This window comes from Trichechus manatus, unplaced genomic scaffold, assembly GCF_000243295.1.
Source record: "Trichechus manatus latirostris isolate Lorelei unplaced genomic scaffold, TriManLat1.0 scaffold00060, whole genome shotgun sequence".
In the NCBI taxonomy this organism is placed as follows: Eukaryota; Metazoa; Chordata; class Mammalia; order Sirenia; family Trichechidae; genus Trichechus; species Trichechus manatus.
This window is the reverse complement of record NW_004443996.1, coordinates 2,296,569-2,318,516: the sequence shown is the minus strand read 5'-3', so window position 1 is coordinate 2,318,516 and position 21,948 is coordinate 2,296,569. Positions and strand designations below refer to the sequence as shown.

The 21,948-nt window shown below is 35.7% G+C and overlaps 1 protein-coding gene across 2 annotated transcripts in view; it reads left to right on the top strand.

Annotated features, from left to right (window-relative positions):
• Nucleotides 1-21,948, top strand: part of DACH2 (dachshund family transcription factor 2) — a 741,876-nt gene that overhangs the window by 195,226 nt on the left and 524,702 nt on the right. The window contains exon 2 of one of the 2 annotated variants that reach the window (XM_004378870.1): nucleotides 17,798-17,836. The exons of the other annotated variant lie outside the window; for it this stretch is intronic. Coding sequence (XP_004378927.1) covers nucleotides 17,798-17,836 — 39 coding nt within the window. The remainder of the gene's footprint in view (nucleotides 1-17,797; nucleotides 17,837-21,948) is intronic. 2 annotated transcript variants of the gene reach the window in all.

The following is a 21,948-nucleotide window of genomic DNA, read 5'->3' as shown; positions in this document are numbered from 1 at the left end:
CTTAAGGACCCTAGGATTCTGGGAATGGTAAATGAGCATTGGCTTCAACTTAAAGTCACCAGCTGCATTAGCCCCTAACAAGAGAGTCAGCCTGTCCTTTGAAGCTTTGAAGCCAGGCATTGACTTCTCCTCTCTAGCTATGAAAGTCCTAGATGGCATCCTCTTCTAATATAAGGCTGTTTCATCTACATTGAAAATCTGTTGTTTACTGTAGCCACCTTCATCAATTATCTTAGCTACATCTTCTGGATAACTTGCCGCAGCTTCTACATCAGCACTTGCTGCTTCACCTTGCACCTTTATGTTATAGAGATGACTTCTTTCCTTAAACCTCATGATCCAACTTCTGCTACCTTCAGACTTTTCTTTTGCAGCTTCCTCAGCTGTCTCAGCCTTCACAGAATTGAAGAGAGTTAGCACCTTGCTCTGGGTTAGGCTTTGGCTTAAGGGAATGTTGTGGCTGGTTTGATCTTCTATCCAGACCACTAAAACTTTTTCCACATCAGCAATAAGGCTGTTTCTCTTTCTTATCATTCATGTGTTCACTGGAGTAGCACTTTTAATTTCCTTCAAGAATTTTTCCTTTGCATTCACAAGTTAGCTAACTGTTTGGTGCAAGAGGCCTAGCTTTCGGCCTGTCTTGGCTTTTGACATGCCTTCCTCACTAAGCTTAATCATTTGTAGCTTTTGATTTAAAGTGAGAGACATGTGACTCTTCCTTTCACTTGAACATTTAGAGGCCATTGTAGGGTTATTGATTGGTCTAATTTCAATATTGTCATGTCTCAGGGAAGAGGAAGGCCCAAGGAGAGGGAGAGAGACAGGGGAATGGCCAGTTGGTGGGGCAGTCAGAATACACACAACAAATTGATCAGGTTTGCCATTTTATATGGGCATGGTTCATGGTGCCGCAAAACAATTACAATAGTAACATCAAAGATCCCAGATCACTATAACAAATATAATAATAATGAAAAAGTTTGAAATATTGTGAGAATTAGTAAAATGTGACACAGAGACACGAATTGAGTGCTTGCTGTTGGAAAAATGGCACCGATATACTTGCTCTACAAAGGGTTGCCACAAACCTTCAATTTGTAAAAAATGCAAGATCTGTAAAGTACAATAAAATGAAGCACAATAAAATGAGGTATGCCTGTATATAAATATATGTATGTATATATCTGTTTGTGTAGATATATATATGTATGTATATATGTGTGTGCATGTGTATAACAGAACTGACAGAAAATGCAGATATCAAAAAACAAACTTTTAAAAAAAATTGTCTAAAGTGTAAAGGTGATGAATTTTAACCAAAACCACTAAAAGCAATTAAAGTAAATTTAAGATGTCATACTAAATAAAGTAGAGACGTTAAAAAAAAAAGGGGGTTGTTCTGAAAAAAATATTCACAGGAGATGCATCATTAAAACATATGGATAATGTGGGGGACTTGGTTAGAAATGACACAAAAATCCTAATTCCTTGACCTTCCTCATTTCATTCGAATAGTTTTATGTGAGAGAAAAGCATATGCTTACATGTTTTCTTAAATAATGTCTGTCTTTTATAGAACCAGTGTATATAGATCTGCTTATTACTCAACATGTCACCAAGTTACTGAACTTTGAAACGACAGTGGCCTTAAAATATTGTAGATTTGCCAGTTGATAAGTAGGTGATTTTTCAGTATGATATTGTAGTTTTAACACCTGGGCTTGCTTTTTTTGTTTTTTGTTTTTTTTAAGAAACCATAATAATAGCTTACAGAGGAGCAGTTCATTCGTATTTAGTAGAAACCCTCTGGCAAAGTGGCCTAGGCCTGAAACTTGGTGTTTCAATTCTTTGTTTCTGGCACTTTAGTTACTTCAAATATAGGAAAATAAGGCTACAATGTAGTTCATTACACTAATCAGTTTTCAACCAAAAGGAAAACTGGCTTTAGGGAAGAAATGTTTGCCAAGAAATACAGATTGTTTAGAATTTATTCCTATTTAGTAGCATAATAGAGAAGCACCCTGGTGGTGCAGTGGTTAAAGCACTCGGCTGCTAACCAAAAGGTTGGTGGTTTGAACCCTCCAGCCGCATGGGAGAAAAACGTGGCAGTCTGCTTCTGTAAAGATTTATGGCCTTGGAAACTACTGGGCAACTCTACTCTGTCCTGTAGGGTTGCTGTGAGTCGGAATTGACTTGAAGGCAGTGGCTTTGGTTTGGCTTGGTTTAGTAGCATAATATTTAATTGATAAAAATTCCGAATCAGTCGAGGTTGTTTTTTTTTTTTGATAATGCAGTAATTCGAGAAGAAGATATGAACCTTTACGCCTCATTATTTCTTTTCTTAAGGTATTCCTGGTGCTTCACATAGATTCCAGAGAAATTTGCTGTCTTACGATCATCTTTTTTTTTACAACTTTTAAAAGCTTTAGCTAAAACACTTAAAATGTTTTCATTAAAATATTTTTGTCATGTAAGGATCCTTTTGATACTGTCATATGATAAAGTAGTAAGGTAAATTTCATATGCTGTGGCAATGTGGTTTGCCTAACCATAGTTTAATTCTAATCTTTGAACAGTTGCTAAAAGTATAACTGATTTTCAAAAATTTTTCTATGCTTCTACTTAATTATAAATATACATGGATGCTTATGCTAGTCTTTTTTTTTTTCCTTTTAACAAGAGATCAAATTTCAAAGCTTAATGATGGCAGTTAATTATAAAATTATCTTTTTCCTATGAAAAATGATTCAGAAAAATCATGGAGTCTTGTATTAAGAGTTTGTTTCTTTGGATGGAACTAATATACATTTGTATGTAAGTTTGCATTCTATAAACGTATTGTGTTCAACAGATGAATTGTTTCAATTACAGTAGTACTTGGAGGATGTAAAAACATTATTTGATTAACAGGCTTTTGTAATTTGTGACAGAATTTTGTTTCTTACGATAAAGAAACATTTATTCTTGTGCTGTAAACAAATTTTATTTTAATTTTTGGTTTCAGCACTCAAAGATTATTAAAAGAAGATACGAGATTTTTCTATTAAATATTCTTAAAGAAAGGGATGCTTTTAAAATAAAATCAAGGCTTTGAACACCTTTGAGCTTTTTTTTCACCATCCTCTAAATGCTCTATAATTCGTATGTGAGGAATTTAAGACCTGTCTGCCTATTTTATGTGACATTACTATTGATTTTCTCCCCCATTTTTTGTTTGCTGCAGATTGTAATGGGTAAATGGTGAGTCTGAGGTAATAAGGACATGCTATTTGTGAGCATGGCAAAAATGTATTGTTTCCTACTACAAATGCACCTTCAGAAATAACTGGGTGGTCTTTCATTGCCACTTGATGTGATTTTTAGGGGAAGGCATTCACAGATACAAAGACGTTCTTAAAGATGTGATCACGTTAACACCAACAGCCTCAGAAGTAAGCAGAGTAAAAGACTAAGGATCTCATGTATTGCTACAATAGGTAGAAGGGAAAAAAAGGGAGGCCTAGTTGCCCTGAAGAGATGAGGAGGCAGTCTGAAATCCCTTGATTTTCAGTGTGAAGACTGCTACACTTTATATAGTGTGGAAGAAAAAGAATGAAATACTAAGGAATCTTAAACAAGGGGTGACTATAGAGACATTGGGAGAAGCATGATGTGATGGGTAGGAAGGACCCACAATCTATGCTGGAGAGTATCAGATCATCTCTATTAACAATGATTCATATTCACATGACAGTAAAATGGAATTTCTTTTTTTCTTTCTTTCTTCCTTTTGCTCTTTTATTTATTATTTTAAATTTTGTTTACATCAAAATATAAGATGTTAGGAAGAGTTTTTCCAAAAATTCTAAGGCAGGACTGCTGATGAATCTTTAGGAAAAAAGTACGTATCTGATGAAGTTTTAGATGTAAGGGGTCATATCTTGGAGCAGATGGAACACGCATACAGCTATGTTTGAGTAAAGAAGGTACATATGCATTATTTGAGAAGACAGTTATGGGAATAATCTCCAGTAATTGATAAAGTGAAAAGGGTAAATATAGAAAATGAATAATACAGACAGCTCTTGAAAAGGGAAAACAACCCACTGGTAACTTAAACAGAATAGTCAGAAGGGCACATTAGTTAGTGAGATAGCTAACAGCTATAGGTACTCATTCAGTGCTAATCACAACTCTTGATGTGAACTTAGCCAAGAGGTTTATATTTGAATAAGCTGCCTGGATACCCACGTATTGGAAATTTTATTTGGAGACTTGTTGGTGGGTCTGTGACCTTGCTAAAACCTTAAAGTTGAAGCCTAAAATAGACAACAACGTTAGTATAGTGATCTTCACCAAGAAATAAAGGCAAAAAGTTGCAAGGACAAAACTCTGAATGAGAAGACATGTAGCACTTTTGAGGCAACAGAAAACTAACTACAGAGAGTGTGAAAGGAAATACTACAATAGCTCTTAGGGAAGGAATTTTCAGTTTGAGGAAATTTTCTATAATTCAAAATTTGTGGCACTGCAACAAGATAACAATATTAAAATCAAAGTGTCAAAAATTCAAACTGTCTATTCATAGAGATTTTAATACTATTCAGGAAAATCTGGGATATAATAAATATAATAAAGAAATGAAAATTAATTTTAAACTTCCATGTAAAAGCATTATTTTATTCCATTGAAGTCTTACTGTAGGGCCTGGAAAAAAATGAGCTCCTATCTTGTCAGTTACTTTTGAAATAAATACTGTCATCACCAAATACTTTTAATCAAACACCTGTCTTCTGAAGACCTTATTAATGTTTTAAGATGTTATGGCTGATCTTGTTATTCACAGGGAGCTTGGTAGTTAGGTTTTGTTCTCGAAAAATCAAGCCTAGTGAGGGAGACAGACAAATGGCAGTGCTATAACAGAGGCATGAACAAAATGCTATGAGAGAAGAAAAGGAAGGAAATCAGTTTACATTTTTATAAAATTAAAATGGAAAAACAACCAGGGTTAATGTAAAGATTATAATTTGAAATGATTTTACTATTAGAAAGGAATATAGTAATTTATTCACTGCTAAAGTAAGGTACAGAAAGTTTCACAACCCTCTTAGATGTTCATTATAACCACTTTTCCACTATATTGTGTTTAGGTGATTTTTGTACATGGTTTTTTGCTAGGCACTACAAGGAGATATCTATTAGCCATGGACCTTACTTATAGTTGTTTTCGTTTTAAATGCTCAAAATCAAAAGACACTCATTGAGTTAATTAATGTTGATCATATCAATAAACAGATAAAGATGTACACATTATTTTGTTCTTTTAATTTTATCTGAGGAGGGTGAAGTGGGATGGTAGACAGCAGTCAGTAGGAGTGGCGTATTTTGCTTAATGTGACTGTTAAGCAAACTATCTAGTACATTCTCTCTATTTATAGGAATTTTCTAATCAGGAAGTCCAAGATAAAACCAACTGCCTAGAGGCGAAATAAAAATAACAGTGGCCTTTTTGATGAATGACAGCCTTATTTTTACCTTCTGAGAGAGCATGCATGGTTATAACAAAGACCAAAAAACCTACAGGATATATGATGAGATTATAACATTCCTATAACTCCACTTAGAATATTATGTTCATTTCTGGTTACCGTATTTTAAAAAGATATAGCATTTGAAAAGGGGAATTAGACTGACCTTAGGACTACAAGGTATGAGCTGTGAAGGCAGGCTAGAATTCTGAGTTTCTGTAACCTTTAAAGAGCAAAGGTTGAAGAAGATTTAATTGAAAATAATATAAACTCACTTCGGTATACGTACAGATAGATAATGTCAACTCTTTTTATTACAATACAGATTATTATAAAAAAGATGTATAAATTTCAGGAGAGAAACTTGCTAAAGCAAGCATCTGAGTTTCTCAGCTTTTCAAATCCATCTTTCTGTAGCATGCAAACAAAATAATGGTCTACTGATTTCCTCTGTGAAGTAAAGTGTCTGAAAAATATTTAGTCAGTGCTTTTCTGAAACACAGAAGGAATATGCCCCTTAGCTGAATACCACCGACAGGCATTGCAATAACTATTTATGAATCAAAGGAAAAAGAGTATGTCTTAGGAGTGACAACTAAGCTGCAATAGCCACTGATTTCTCAGAGGAAATTCAATTTAATCTGCCTGTATTTTAGGCAGGTAGTCACCACTTTAGGAATCAGAAAACTACAGAGTATTTGAGATATGATGGGCCAGAGAGGTCAATTTATCCAACCTAGGTTTTAGAAATGAGGATGTTGAGATATAGAAAAGGGGAAGTGATTTACCAGTGATCACACAACTAGTTAGTTGCAGAGTTGCCACATTATGCCTTGTTATGGATTGAATTGTGTCCCCCCAAAATATGTGTCATAAACCCTAACCTTTATGCCTGTGTTTATGCTCCCATTTGGGAATGGGTTGTTTTTGTTGTGTTAATGAGACATGATTAGTGTGGGGTGTGTCTTGAGCCAATCTCTTTTTAGATCTAAAAGCAATTAAACAAGGAAGCAGAAATGGGGGAAGAGAGATGCCAAGCCACATGAAGATTGATTAGGAGCAAAAGCTAAAAGAGACAGGGACCTTCTTCCAGAGCCGATAGAGAGAGGAAGCCTTTCCCTAGAGCCAGCACCCCAAATTCAAACTTCTAGCCTCCTAAACTGTGAGAAAATGAATTTCTGTTAAAGCCATCCACTTGCGGTATTTCTGTTATAGCAACACTAGATAACTAAGACAGAATTTGGTACCAAGGGTGAGGTGCTGCTCTAACAAATACCTACAATGTGAAAGTGGTTTTGGAATTGAATAATGAGTAGAGGCTGGAAGAGTTCTAACATGCCTAATAGTAAAAGCCTAGATTGCCTTGAATAGACTATTGGTAGGATTATGGATGTCAAAGGCAATTCTGGTGAGGGTTCCAAAGGAAGTGAGCAGAGCTATAGATAAAGTCTCTGTCATTTTAAAGAATACACATGGTGCCAGCAACAGAATGTTACTAGAAATGTGGATGCTAACTGTGCTTCTGGTGAGGTTTTAAAACAAAATAATGAACGTGATTTGACAATGGAGGAAGGGTGATGCTTTTTATGCAATGGCAAAAAAAAATTGTCTAAATTATTTTCAAATGTTTGGTGGAAGGTAGAATTTGTAAGTGATGAACTTGGATATTTGGCTTAGGAGATTTGTAAGCACGATCTTAAAGGGGCCATGTGGTTTATCCTTTCTGCTTATAGTAAAATGCACGAAGAAAGAGATGGGCTTAAAAATGAACTGTGCAAAAAAGTGAAAATAGAACTTAAAGATTTGGAAAATTCTGTTGTACAAACTAAGCACATGTGTCCTAGAATGTTCACCAAGGATATGGCTACATGATCTTTTTTTAAAGAGATTAAGCCTGTGGCTGATGGATCTAACTAACTACCACAGCAGAAAACCCATCAGCTTAGACTGAAGGGGACAGAAAAAAAACAAAAGGAAAAGATGTCTGCCTCTTGGAATTCTACAGGTAGGAAACAGGACAAAGGAGCTACATTTGTTGTCCTCCAAGAAAAGAAAAGGACTATCCCTGGAGTACCTTGGAGATCAGCAGAACTGTTGAAAGGAGCAAGGGAAGCAGGGCCTTCTCATTTTCAAAGGGTGGGGCCACAGTCTCCTGGCTCTCAAAGGGTGGGGTCACAGCCTCCTAAGTTTCAAAGAGTCAGATCTTTGCCAGCTCAGTGCTGGAGTGTGGGGCCGCTGTTAAGGTGTGCTGGGGGATGGGGCCAGAATCACTGCCCAAAGCTGAGGGGGTGGGGCTTCCATGCCCAAGGGGCAGAAGAACGGGGCTTGCTGAGGCTGAGGGGGTGGAGTTGCCACTCAGATGGACTAAGAGAATGGGGCCACCTAAAGCTGAGGGAGCAGAGTTGCCATCCCAGAGGGCATAGGAGGTGGAGCTGAAGCCCAGGGCTGAGAGGCCTCCACCCAGAATCCAGAGGGTGTGGCCAAACACCCTGAATCTGGATGTCAGGGCCAATGCCCAGATGGTCTCAGAAAATTATTTTCAAGTCTTGAGAACTAATGTAATTTGTTCTGCTGGGTTTTGGACTTGCTTGGTCTCTTTCATCCCTTCTTTCCCTCCAACTTCTCCCATTTGTAATGGAAATGTCTACCTTGTGCCTGTTCCACCATTGTACTTTGGAAACAGGTAACTTGTATTCTAGATTTCACAGGTTCGCAGATGAAGAAGAGTTTTGCCCCAGGATGGAATACACCCAAAGTCTTACCCATATTTGATTTAAATGATTCAGAAGATGAGATTTTGGACTTGGAGTTGATTTAAGACTTTTGGGATGATGTGATGGAGTGATGTGTTTTGCATGTGGCAAGGACATACATTTTTGGAGACCAGAGTGGAATGTTATGGATTGAATTGTGTCCCCCAAAAGTATGTGTTGTAAAGCCTAACCTCTATGCCTGTGGTTATAATCCCATTTGGGAATGAGTTGTCTTTGTTATGTTAATGAGACAGGATTAGTGTAGGGTGTGTCTTGAGCCAATCTGTTTTGAGATATAAAAGAGATTAAACAAGGAAACAGAGATGGGGAAGAGAGATGCCAAGCCACATGCAGATGGCCCAAGAGCAGAAGCTAAAAGAGACAAAGACATTCCTCCAGAGCCAACAGAGTGAGAAAGCCTTCCCTTAGAGCCCGAACCCTGAATTCAAACTTCTAGCCTACTGAACTGTGAGAAAATAAATTTCTGTAAAAGCTATCCACTTGTGGTATTTCTGTTATAACAGCAGTCGATAACTAAAACATGGTTCAGTGTTCTTTCTGTTGGCACAGAATAGGTTGTTGTTCAAAAGTTCATTTATCACTTGGTTTCATGGAAGTTGGAAAATAATTTTTCATGGATAAGCTCAGAGTTATCCTTTGCTCCATTCTATATTTTGTTCCCATGTTAATCTAAGCTTTGTTGTTGTTGTTAGGTGCTGTCAAGTTTGTTCTGACTCACAGCAACTCCATGCACAACAGAATGAAACACTGCCCAGTCCTGCGCCGTCTTCACAATTGTTGCTATGTTTGAGCCCATTGTTGCAGCCACTGTGTCAATCCATCCTATTGAGGGTCTTCCTCTTTTTCACTGACCTCTACCAAGCATGATGTCCTTCTCCAGGGACTGGTCCCTCCTGATAACATGTTCAAAGTAAGCAAGAGGAAGTTTTACTATCCTCGCTTCTAAGGAGCATTCTGACTGTACTTCTTCCAAGACAGATTAATCTAAGCTTTACACCATGTTATTGCTGATTTCAGAATTTCTGTTGCACATGTCTCTTCGTTTTGATTCTCATACCCAGCAATCTGATCATCTCATGCAGAGGACATTGTAGTAACTTCCTATCTGGCCTCCTCACCTCCAATTTCTCTTATAACAATTCATTATGCACATCCTGTCAGTTTGAACTTCCTAAAGCATTGTTGTCCTCTTTCAAACTTTGCTCCTCAAAACCTATCTCTCCTCCAAGCCCCAATTAAATTTCACCTCTTCCATCATGATATCATTGACCACTCCAGGTAGAAGTGGTATTTTCATCTTCTAAATTCATATATCACTTAGTTTATACCACCAATGCATGCAACATTCATTCATCAGATATTTTTGAGAGCCTACTATATGCCAAGAAATCATGTGGTGCTTATCACTTGCAGACTCTCAATATAGCAATCTGTGATCATGACATTTCTTTTTTTAGATTGTAATATTCTTGATGTCAGGGTCCACAATCATAGATATTTCTATTCTCCATAGCCCATAGCATTGAACCTTTTTGACATTGTTGATTATCAGTAAGTACTTGTACAATAAATATTGAACTAAGAATTTTCTATAATAGGATGAGGAGGTAAATGGGTCTCTATGAGATCGGTACACAAACTCTTAGATAGTAATTTTAAGTTATTTTTGAAGAGCTTCCTTTAACTATTATAGAAGTTGATTTTTTACACATCATGAAAGTGACAAAGTTTATCAAGGTAAAAAGAGTATTTCAGTCATACTCGGATAGATACGTGTTGTCAACAAGTGAAAGAATACTGGATCAAATTTAAAAAATTGAGTCTCAGTTTGTATATGTATAAAAGTGGGACAATGATTCAAACCCACACAGAGTAGTTGCACTCCTTTAGTTAAGGGAAAATTCTCTGTTAACTGTAAAACTCTATAACAGTAAGGTATTATTATTTAAACATGAGATTTTGAACATGTAAATGAGCTATTATCTGGTGTATCAAAAGGTAATCATTTGTCATTTTAAGCATCTGCCTATATTCTTTTAATTGGTAAGGAACATGCTTTTTATTTTATTTTTAAATAGTAAAGTGGTCCTTGTCGGGGATTAAGTCAGGGAATGAACATCAGGGATCTAACAGACTTTCAAATCAGTAATCCTCTTTATTCCCACCCCTACCCCCAGAAATACATTGAGAGCATGTCCAGGTCAAGATTCCCTTTCTCTGACCTTCCTTGATTGTCTTCATCTGCAGCTAGACTAAACCAGATAGGATTACCGGAATGATCAATTGGCAAATGAATTCATTTTCTTAGAAATAGCTTAGCTTAGTTCTGCTTACAGAACGCTCAGTGTTCATGTCTAATTTAAACTTCATTACACAAATAAGCCAAATGCCAGGAAAAGTTATGGTATAATTAAAAGAATTTTTACAAGATTCTTTCTACAAATAACTTTATAATGAATCTATTTTTTTAATCCATCAATAATTCAGTGTATTTGATGCCATCAAATAAGTTTGGGCTCGTGCCGTTTCTGATCAACTTTGGCTACTCATAGAAAGTTTAATCAGATTCTAAAATAACACCCTGGCTGTACTTATGCAAATTATGCACCATCGTCAGTGATGTAAGTCAGCCCTGCATAGTAGAAATAGATTCTTAAAATATGTTTCATGAAAATAAGCTTGAAGACTACAGTGAAGAGTTTGAATAAGAGTAAAGTTTTCCTTCACATAGCCAATGTTCATTACATTTAACAAATATTTATTGAGTGCCTCCTATGTGCTAGTATGTGTGTTAGGTGATGGAGTGGAACAGTCAATAAGAACCGTAGCCCATTCTTTCATGGAACTTGGATTTTAGTAGGGAAGATAGACCTAAACTAAGTTGTTGTTGTTGTTTGCTGTCAAGTTGATTCCCACTCATAGCGACCCTAAGTAGATAAAATAATTACACATCGTTATAAGTGCTATGAAGGAAACAACGTTTTAATCAGCAATTCAGAGCTATTTAGGAAGTAGGCTAACTCACTATTATCTCAGTGCCATATCAAACCATTGAGCCCAAAGCTAACTAAAAGGTGATAGAGCAGAGGTTACATCCAATGTTTAAGAGCCATAATGTGCCTGTACCATAAATGTTTCATTTAGTGCTTCCTATAAGTCGTTCTGAGTCAGAATGGACTTGATGGCAATGGGTTTGGTTTTTTTTTTTTTAATGAGTCATTCTGAACATTTAATAGCAAGACATGATCATCAACTGGAAGACCTGAAACATAGCTACTGTAACAGTACTGACAAAATCTCTTACTCAGGAGGCTGGCTAGAACCCCCATACAGACCAAAGGACAAGATTCAAAGGAAATTACCAGTGGTCACCCACGGAGTCTTTAGCCAAACTTACAAATATGAATAGCAAGATTGAAAGGAGAAAAATTTTCCAACATAAACATGTGGATAAAAATGCCACAGCATTAACTGATCTAAAATTTATGAAGGTTTTGAGGAATTTTAATGCTTAAAGCTTCATAAAATATACATGATTTCACGTAGGTTATCTAACAATCTGAGCAATTATGTGACTTACATTTACTGAGATTATTTACTGATGTTTGCTGAAGAATATTATTGAAAATACTATTTGGAATTCATTGATAGTGTCGCTGAAGACATTTACCTTGCTTCATCCTTGATGGTACTTATAAACATACTGTTGTTATTGTTACTTGTCATGGAGTCAGCTCTGACTCATGGCGACCCCGTGTACAACAGAGTGAAAAGTTGCCTGGTCCTAGTCCATCTTCATGATCATTGGTATACTTGAGTTCACTGTTGTGGTCACTATGTATTTGAGTGCCTTCCAGCACTATGTTGGACGATATTCTGTTGTGATCTATAGGGTTTTCATTGGCTAATTTTTAGGAATAGATCACCAGGCCTTTCTTCCTAGTCTATCTTAGTCTGGAAGTTCCACTGAAACCTGTTCCCCATGGTTGACCCTGATGGTGTTTGAAATACTAGTGGCATAGCTTTCAGCAACAAGCAAGCCACCACAGTATGACAAACTGACAGATGGGAGGTGAAATAATACTGTACACATATTGCAATAATTATTGTTGTAGTGTGAGAAGAACAAGTTATTCTTATTTTTTTACAAACATTGTCTTGAAAAAGACATTTGACACTATGAACCATAATCCTATCTCTAAGACTCTTTGTTATTGTGGGACATATGAGAAAATCATTGAAACTGCTGAGGCGCCTCAGACTAGATCTACAAACTACTGCTTGTATAAAGATCATCTGTCAGAGAAAATTGGCATAGAGTCTTGCATTCTTTAAGTTATATTGGCTGCCTGTATTAATACGAGAATATTCTCTAACTAGAAACCCCCTCTCCTACAAACAAATTAAAAAAAAAAACATATGCCATAGGCACATTTATTTTCACTATCACCTCATCCCATGTACAATTTTCTTTTTTCTTTAGACTCAGATTTTAAATCTCACTAACTTTTAAAAGAGTAAAGCTTATACACCAAAATTTATCAGGAGAGTCAGAGATTTAATATGACCAAAGTTGTTATTCCCAAATAGTTCTAGGAAAAATAAATTTCTGAAAGGAAGAAAATCTTCCATTTTAATTGTTTGGACCTTGAATCAGAAGATCATGTTGCTGGAGACTTAAAGACCAAGAGTTTGTTTGAAAACCTTCTAGTAATTTAAATAGGCCTGAAATATCCGGGACATTATTTTTATACTTTTAAAAGAAAATATATTTTCAGTTCTACTGTCTTTTATCATAGATGCTTGTCAAAGAGTTTTCAGGATTCCTAAAGAGATTAAATAGCTTTATAACAGCTGCTATGGAGCAAGAGCTGACATATAAAATGGATAAAGTTATCAATTAAGAGAGAAAAAAGCCTCCTAAAAGCTCCAACAGTAGAAATGCAACAGTTGACATGATTAAATCATGTCTCCAGAGGATCTAAAGAAGTTTTTTCAACACATATTTACTGGTCATTTATCCCCTACAGTTGATGGAAGGGAGGATGTCATTACTTGACTTACGTCCTATTTATTTGTTTCCAAATCAACATTTTGTTTTTTCATTAGGACAAAAAACAATTAAATGACTAAAATAACTTGTTTGTATACGGAATAGTAAAAGCTTAATTTAGTAATCGTGAAAATATGGCAGTATATGCTAAGTTAATAGCTGATTCCCACTTGGAAGCATAGGAATTATTTTTATTGACCTTTTGGAATTTTAAATATGTGGTTACTACTCTGAATGATAGTGTTACTGTGAGTATAATCAGAGCTTATTTCTTATTCAATCTATTTTCATTTAATACAATTTGCTCTAGGTGCCTTTCTATATATAAGAAGGCAGAAAATTGCTATCTACTTCAAGGGTCAATGAGCCTGGTGGTGCAGTGGTTAAGAGCTACAGTAAGCTATGGCTGCTAACCGAAATGTCAGCAGTGTGAATCCACCAGTTGCTCCTTGGAAGCCCTATGGGGCAGTTCTACTCTGTCCTATAGGGTTGCTATGAGTTGGAATTCACTCGATGGCAACAGGTTTTGTTTTTCAAGGGTCAAAGGCTTGTCTTTCTTCATTAAGGAAAGCACATATACATTTTCAGGTAGATAAATGATCCAGCACTTTTAGTGCACCCTCAATAAATAGAGTACACACATGGAGGTTTCTAGAAATTCCTCATTTCTTTGGAAAAATTGACTAATACTTGGGTAGATTTACCCACAAACTTTAAAATAGTGGCCATAAAACTCAAATTTCTACTGGGACCAGGCAGAGAACATAAATTCCTTAAGGAGACCAGAGGTAAGATCATAGAAAGTTAGGAGAATTGCAGGGAAACAGCAGAGTGCAAGCTCTGTCTATGGGTAGTAGGTACTTCTCAACTTCATCTAGTTGTTGCTGAGCCAGTAAGTATGGTGGGACCAGTATTACAAGATCTTCCTGTTTTGTTTTTCAGTTGAACCTAGACATTTATATTCTTATGTAAAATTTCCAGATTTTCAAAGCTGGGCAGACCAAACAAAATATGTCTGGTGGGACTAGTTTGCAGCCTCTGCTTTAAAAGCAGTGTTGTGTAGAATGAGTACTGACCTAGGAGTCAAGGGACTCAAGAATCTAGCCTTGTATCTTCTACTATCTAAACGTGCAGCATGCCTATCAATATTTTTATTATGTCCCCATGAGGATAAAACTGATATGACAGTCTTTGGGGAGAGTTAAAAAAGTGATTCCCTAATATATAATAGGGGAAGCAAGGTGGCAAATTGAGCGGGAGTATCTGTGAACTAGGAGTCAGGAGACAGCTGCAACTTTTCCATGTGACCTAGGCCAAGTAATTTAACATCTCACAGGCTAATTTCCTCATCTGTTAAAAGGTGGGTGCTAAGCAGTCAACTAGAATAGTTCAGGCGCCCAATATATCACGTAGGAAAAAGAAGAGCTACACTCGTTGAAGGGGAGGAGAAGAATAGCTCCCCCTTGCCTTTCCTTCTACTACCCTGCATTTCACTGAGGCTCTTCAGAATCCTGTTTGAAATCCGTTGGAGTAGACAATCTCAAAGATTCACTGTATCTTTAAAATCCTCATTTTAAAGTACTTTCCCCTGTTTGAAGAATTAATGAAAGGAGCACTCTGTTTAGTTATCTTGACTAATGATGTGGTATTTGATAGTGAATTTTTAATTTATTCTCAAAAGTTCTAAAATATTTAAATTCAACGAGTCTGTGAATTCTTAATTGCCCTCTTCACTTTGTGATATTTTATTGCCTCTTGTCATGTGTTCTGTTTGTATGTTGTTTCTCTACATTATTAAATTAAATTCTGTGGTCTAAGTTTAGGTTTCTAGAGTGAGAATTCCTTATCTCTGATTCTTTTACTAAACTGGCTTTAATCAGAGAAGTGTGGCGTGCTGGGTAGCAATCATTGCTATTACCTTGGGTAAAACTTGCATTTACATGATGAAAGTTGGAAGAATGAAAGTATGAAAATTTACTTATCCATGATACTGGGTAAAAAAAAAAAAGAGATCTTCTCGACCAATTCAAAATACAAGTTGCTCTCAATTATTCAGTTCTTGGGTCTCATCCAGAGTAGAATCACCTTCTAGTCATAACTTGCTTGTGTGTGGATCTCTCTATAGCAAGGTTAGTCAATATCCTAATGCAGTGCAGCTGTAATGATGAATGGAGCTGGTGACATGTGTAGAGAATCCTTACTACTTACCACCTTAATTTATAGGCCCTTGTTTAGTAGTGGTATATTGAGTATAATATCTGACCTAATATTCTTGACTATGTGTAACCCCTTTTGTCAATGGAGTCATAAGAATGTGGTTGTATGTCTATTTCTGCCACAAAATTAAGTTTTAGTGACTTGCAAGCACTTTGTTCATGACTTTTATTCCATAGCCAGACTCAGAAGTGGGGAGGGGCAACAAAAAGGAAACCTCAGGAGACAAAGAGGAATTATAGGGGATGGGAAACACTCTAGGCCAACTCCAGGAAACCCAGATGATTTTTTCCATATTGAGAGCTGTTCTATACTGAGCTGATAACACTTGTAGCATCATCTGCTTGTTCAATAAAAGTATCCAAAGTGTTGATTATTTGACAAAATATAAGAAAATCTAAAATTAGTTGACATCGCAAGAGGAAGAAATTCAGAGCTGTAGAAGTCACATTTTATTTAGAATGTTAAAAATAAAGTCTATGTATTTTACTTGTAGTCCCTAAAGTCCTAGAGATTTAGTCAGTGTTAGGCAGTACTGCAAAATGCATTCCTCACATTTGACAAGAGGAAATAACATGCCAAATGAGAAATTTTCAAAATTCAAGGTAAACTCCTAATTTTCTAAGAAAGCTTCAAATCCTTAATAAAATGACAAACTGTTAACTCAGACGTTAACATATTTATTGAATAATTCTAACAAGAATGGTTCAGTAGTCAGTAATTTTACAGTCTAAGCTTAAATAATCTATTAAACCTATTCCATAGAAGATTTAGATTATTTTTTGAGCTTAGTAGAATTGTATAAACACAGTGATAGCCAAAAGAGTTCTGTTGAGTTTTACAAGTTTTATTTTTTAAAAAAGAGGAAACAAATCAAATCCAGTGAAACATAGACCATTGGAATAAGGAAGTATGCATTATCACTGACTTGGTAGGTGTGAATATATTCCACATTAAAAAAAAAAAGTCACTCCAAAGTAGTTTGGGTGAGTGAACAGTAAAGCAAAATCTAATAGTTAAGAGAGAACACAAGAGTAGGTGAGAAAAGGCCCGCCGTCACTCCCACCTTCTCTCTCCAGCAATCCCAGATATATGTTTGTATTTGTTATTTATTTAGACATCTTTCTACAGATCTTTAAGCAGGAAAGCAGTTGCCTCTCAAAAAATAAATAAATCAAAACAGAAAACAAAACAGTAGTAACAAATACAAATTAAAAACCTAGAAGGAGACACTTAACCAAAAGACAATTAGAATAAGGGATTAGGAAGGGGTGATGGAAAAGAAAAAAAAAAAAACCATACATTTGTAGAGGGCGTTATAGGGAAGTTCCTGTTTCTGTATTACTAAGAAGTGCGCTAAAGCCCAAAAAAGCCAGATTATGGTCCTTATGTATAGATATTTAGCAAGTTATTTTAGATTTTATTTTTCTTCAGTAAAGGATTTGGAAATGCTGGGAAATAATGTACTACTGGAAAGAATGGTCATTTTGTTAATTAAGTGAAGTGTATGGGTTTTTATTGATCTCTTTTTTATTAGTTTAATTTACCGTATGTGGACATGTGTATGACTGTGTATGGGTGTATGTATGTGTGTCTGTGTATGTGCATGTGTGCATGTGTAACCCTTGTGGGAAAGATGTAAGATAGTTCAGTTTTACTCCAGAAATAAGTATATTGTGAGCTGTATGATTAATGGCTCCATGTTTAGGAAATGAAGGCATTGACATTGGCTTACTTTCATCCTCCTGGTGGCTAAATAAAAAATGAGGAAAAAAAGATTCAAAGAGGATATCTTCCCCCCAAAATATTGGAATACCCAATGGGATGGGAAGGAAGGCTCTTGAGAGAAAGGGAAAAGACATAATATTGCTGAATCTGTATTTGGAATTGTTACGACCCGAGGCCATTTTCTTCAACAGAAATCTATAACCTTATTTCCTTGCCTTCATATATAGAAAAGCCCTAAACCACATGACATTTCACATTATTCTTTACTCAATGCAGACTAGACCAGAAATGTAATAACATTATCTATGTATTTAAAACACTAATAGCAATTCAGGCTTTCGTACCTTCTTTGTGCTCTTCCCTGCTGGTGTTTCATTGTGTGTAACCTATCTAAAATTTCTGCAGAATTTAAGATTTTTTTTGTGAAATATAATAAAGCCTTGATTAATTGGAAGCTAACTTACGAGAACTCTCAATTAACCAGTTTTATTTATTTATTTTTTGCTACACTCTCCTTTTAGAAGGAAGAGGCAAATGACAAGAAAACAAGCTGTTAACAGGTATTTATGTATTTATTTTTTAAAAATCAACTTCCTGGGAATGTCCTGGAGCCTGTACAGTTTCAGCCTGACTTCAATTATTTTGTTCCCTGTACTATATTTACTAAGGTAGGGAAGTAGAGTTGTTTTAGATTTTCAGCAGCAAATGTTGAATCTTGCTTAATGTTTAGTTAATAATAATAGCAATAATATCCAAACAGCTGATTAGAAGCTGGGCTGCTATGTAGAACTTTCTATCTGAGGGTTTGAGTTAAGAGAGATCTCATGGTTTCACTATTGCCAGTGAGCAATCATTTATATCAACTAAGAACGGATCCCAGGACCATGAAGTGGGGAGGTGGCTTCCAGGTACAGGGAGTAACTCCCTCCATGGAAAATAAAACAAAAGTTATAGAAAGGCTGCAAAGTTAGTGGGGGTTGAGTGTCACTCACACAAAACTCATGACACATATGTAAACTAATGGGAAAGTAATTCAGATGACCACCTACCTACCCCTTGGCTTTGAAATGCTTAGGAAGGTGCATTCACTTTTGCAGGGCAGCACAGGTTATTAAGTGTGCTACAGCAATAATGGAAAAGAGCCAGGCCTTCTAATATGAAGCTGTTTTAAACATCAGGCACAGATATGTTTTTGAGGTATGCTAGTTGTCCTAAAATATTTGACATTTCTTTTTCTTCTAAAATTATATCTTTATCTTCTTTGGAAGTCTAAGAAGATCTACAATTGAAACTTCCTTAATATCAGTGAAAATTTTAGTGACATTGTACTCAGAACCAAAATCTGTCGCCGTTGATTCGATTCTGACTCATAGTGACCCTATAGGGCAGAGCAGAACTGCCCCATAGGGTTTCCAAGGCTGTAATCTTTAGGGAAGCAGACTGCTGCATCTTTCTCCCGCTGCTGGTGGGTTCAAACCGCTGACCTTTCGGTTAGCAGGCAAGCGCTTAACCACTTCACCATATTGCTCCAGCCTTCATACTTTTTAGGTTTTAATGCGGAAAATAAATGGGTGTGACTCAGAGAGGCAGTGGAGAAGGAGGGCAACACATGATATTAAAGTAAGTTTTGATATTGCCTGGCAATAGTGCCCCTCTTCTCTTCCACACACCCTTATTAGGTTAAATCACTCTCTGATGACTTTTCTCCTCTTTCTTCAGAGCTTCTCTTGATGCATGTTTTATCCATAGTTTTCTACGAGAAAAATGTCATAGGGCTGTGCGGAGATGTAGGCCACACCATGTAATTTATGCTGCGTTTTCCACATAGAAAATGAAAATCACTATGGTGGTGTTTCAGCTATCTGGGATATTTTCTATACTAAAATAAATCTTAAATATCATGCACACTGAATAATAGCCAAGTGACCTGAAGCAGTGGATGTGCCTCCTTAAGTGCCAGACATTCTATTAGATGGTGACATTGATGCAGGGGAAACTAAAACCACTGGATTTTATTAATGAATGAATTTAATTGAAAAACTTTAAATGTTGAGTTTTGAGTCAAGGTTTGAGATATTGAAAGTAGGTGTTTCTGATTTTATATGAATGCAATTGAATTCAGCCATTGAAAGTGGCTTTTATTTTTATTTTCCTGTAAAATGACATGGAAATTAATGTCAACTTATTTCTTTTAACTAAACATAAGAGTAGTTTATAACTATATCGATATATTTTTGGATTAATCAGAACACTATATATATATATACACACACATATGTATATATATACATATATATAATGGGATTTTATATTTACTGCAGTGTGAGAAAAAAACATGAAATGTTTTTGAAAGTATACGCACGGATTCACTCACATAAACTGCAGAGAAACCAGGACAGTCACAAACTCTAATGCCTACTGAGGCAAGGCTGGTAATGTAAATGAGAGACCATAAGCAACAGAGAGTGGGGGGGACTATGGCAAACTAGAGGATACACATTCTTTCCAAAGGTGGCGGCTATTACTCAGCTCACCTGAGTGTTAACATGTGGGAATGTAGACCCATTGTTGCTAAGATCTGACATTTTAACAGAAGCTGAAAATCCAGATTTTTATATGAAGTTCCCCAATTCTTAAATGCTGGTAACTAATTCTATTTAAAAAAACAAGAAAACAGCACTGTGCAGACAAAAAAAAAAAAAATCTGTGATCTGGATAGCCCATGGCAGTCAGTTTTCAACCGCTCCTCTAAATTGTAAATCCTCAAGATACTGCAATTTAAGAAAAAAAAAATTACAGTTGGTTATAAATGTACCCGAAGCTCTTGATGATGGGAAATTCATGTAAAGTAAATAAATAATAAACTGAGCGCTTGTAAATAACTCTCCAGATACTCACAATGGTGGTTATGCATGTCGTGCTTTTTTTTCCTTCATAGAAATAGCCAAGATAGCTTTCCTTTTAAAGTGGTTTGAAAGTAAAATAAAATTATGAATGATATGCTTTCATACTTACCAATGAAATGCAGTATGAAACAGGTCATTACTGCCATGTCCAATATATAATAATTAAGTATAGATTTTGTCACACAACATAATTAGGGCTTATATGTAAAACCCAATTTATAATGCTTTAATAGAAAGAAAGCCACGTGTATAGCACATTTTGTTTTATTTTAAATTGGCTTGCCTTTAAACAAATCCCCAATTCTATTTAGCAAAATTTCTTTATTTTTACAAATGGTTAAAATTAGAAATAAAAGAAATGTAAGTAGTTAACCCAGCAAAACTTCATTTGAACTTTTGATAAGCATTGACAAAGGTAAAACAAAAGTCGGTCATCTGAGATTTTAGTAAGAGGTAACTCTTTGACTGAACTGAGACTTTGCTTGTTTGTCTGTTCTGCCCTGGACTTTAGCACATAATCCCACTGTGCTACAATGCTTTTGACATCTGTATGCCCTTTTCATTACTGGCAGTCCAAAAGCATATTTGTCTAAAAAGGAAACAATTAAATCCCAATCTCTCTAGGAAAAAAAAGAAAGAAAGCAAAACACCATACTGCTAAATGTGCTTTAACAACCGCTATAATCTGGAGCTTAAATCCTTAGTCCAGATGGTAAATTAACATCTTCATTTCTAATTTTATTTTTAAACTCAAGAACTTAAAAAAAAAAGAGAGAAAGAAAAGAATGCATAATTTCTAATCCTAATAGAACTAGAAAAAACTCATTTGTTGACAAATTATTCTAGCTGCAGACTTAACACAGACACTTATGAAAGATGAGAAATTGTTGGACAACTGGTCAACACATATGACAATGTGCAAAACAGCTGATATTTACTTAAATGTGGGTAGACAGTGTCACCCTTTCCAGATCATCAAATAGTTTTGACCACAAGTAATCTGTTGCATGATAGGGATGAAATAAATGTTTAAATGCACTGATTTATTGAACCCGTTCCCTAAAAACCTTACCAACTGGAGATTCTTAGTTAATTGGTTAGTCCTCAACGACAGAATTTAAGAAATCAGTGATGGTTTGATGCATTTGACCAAGTATAGACATACAATTAAGGTAATTCAGGATAAAAGTTTGATGAACAGCTAGTACTTTCTTGTGCCATAAAATAATACGTAACATTTATCAAACATGATATCCCAGGTGATTCCCCATGCATTAGTTCATTTAATCCTCATAACAACTTTATAAGGTAGGTGCTATTGTCATCCTTGTTTTACTGTTGATGATACTGAGGCACAAAAAGGGTTAAGTGGCTTATCCAAAGCCATATAGCCTATTAATACCAGAGCTAGGATTTAAATCAAGGTAGTCTGATTTCAAATCGTATATGCCTTAGACCAAGGAGCCCTGGTAGTGCAGCAGTTAGGCACTGGTCTGCCAGCCAAAAGATTGGCATTTCCAAACTCACCGAGCAGCTCTTTGGGAGAAAGACCTGGCAATCTACTTCCATAAAGATTATATATGTATATGCATGTATGTATATATATATAGCATATGCATAGAATATACATAATACAGGTAGCATAATACATAGTATATATTTAATACATATTAAAATTATCAAGATTAATGATAAAATAATTAAATAGAAAGAGCAGAAAATAATGAATGACACCTGAGGACCACTAACCAGATCTACATTTTGCT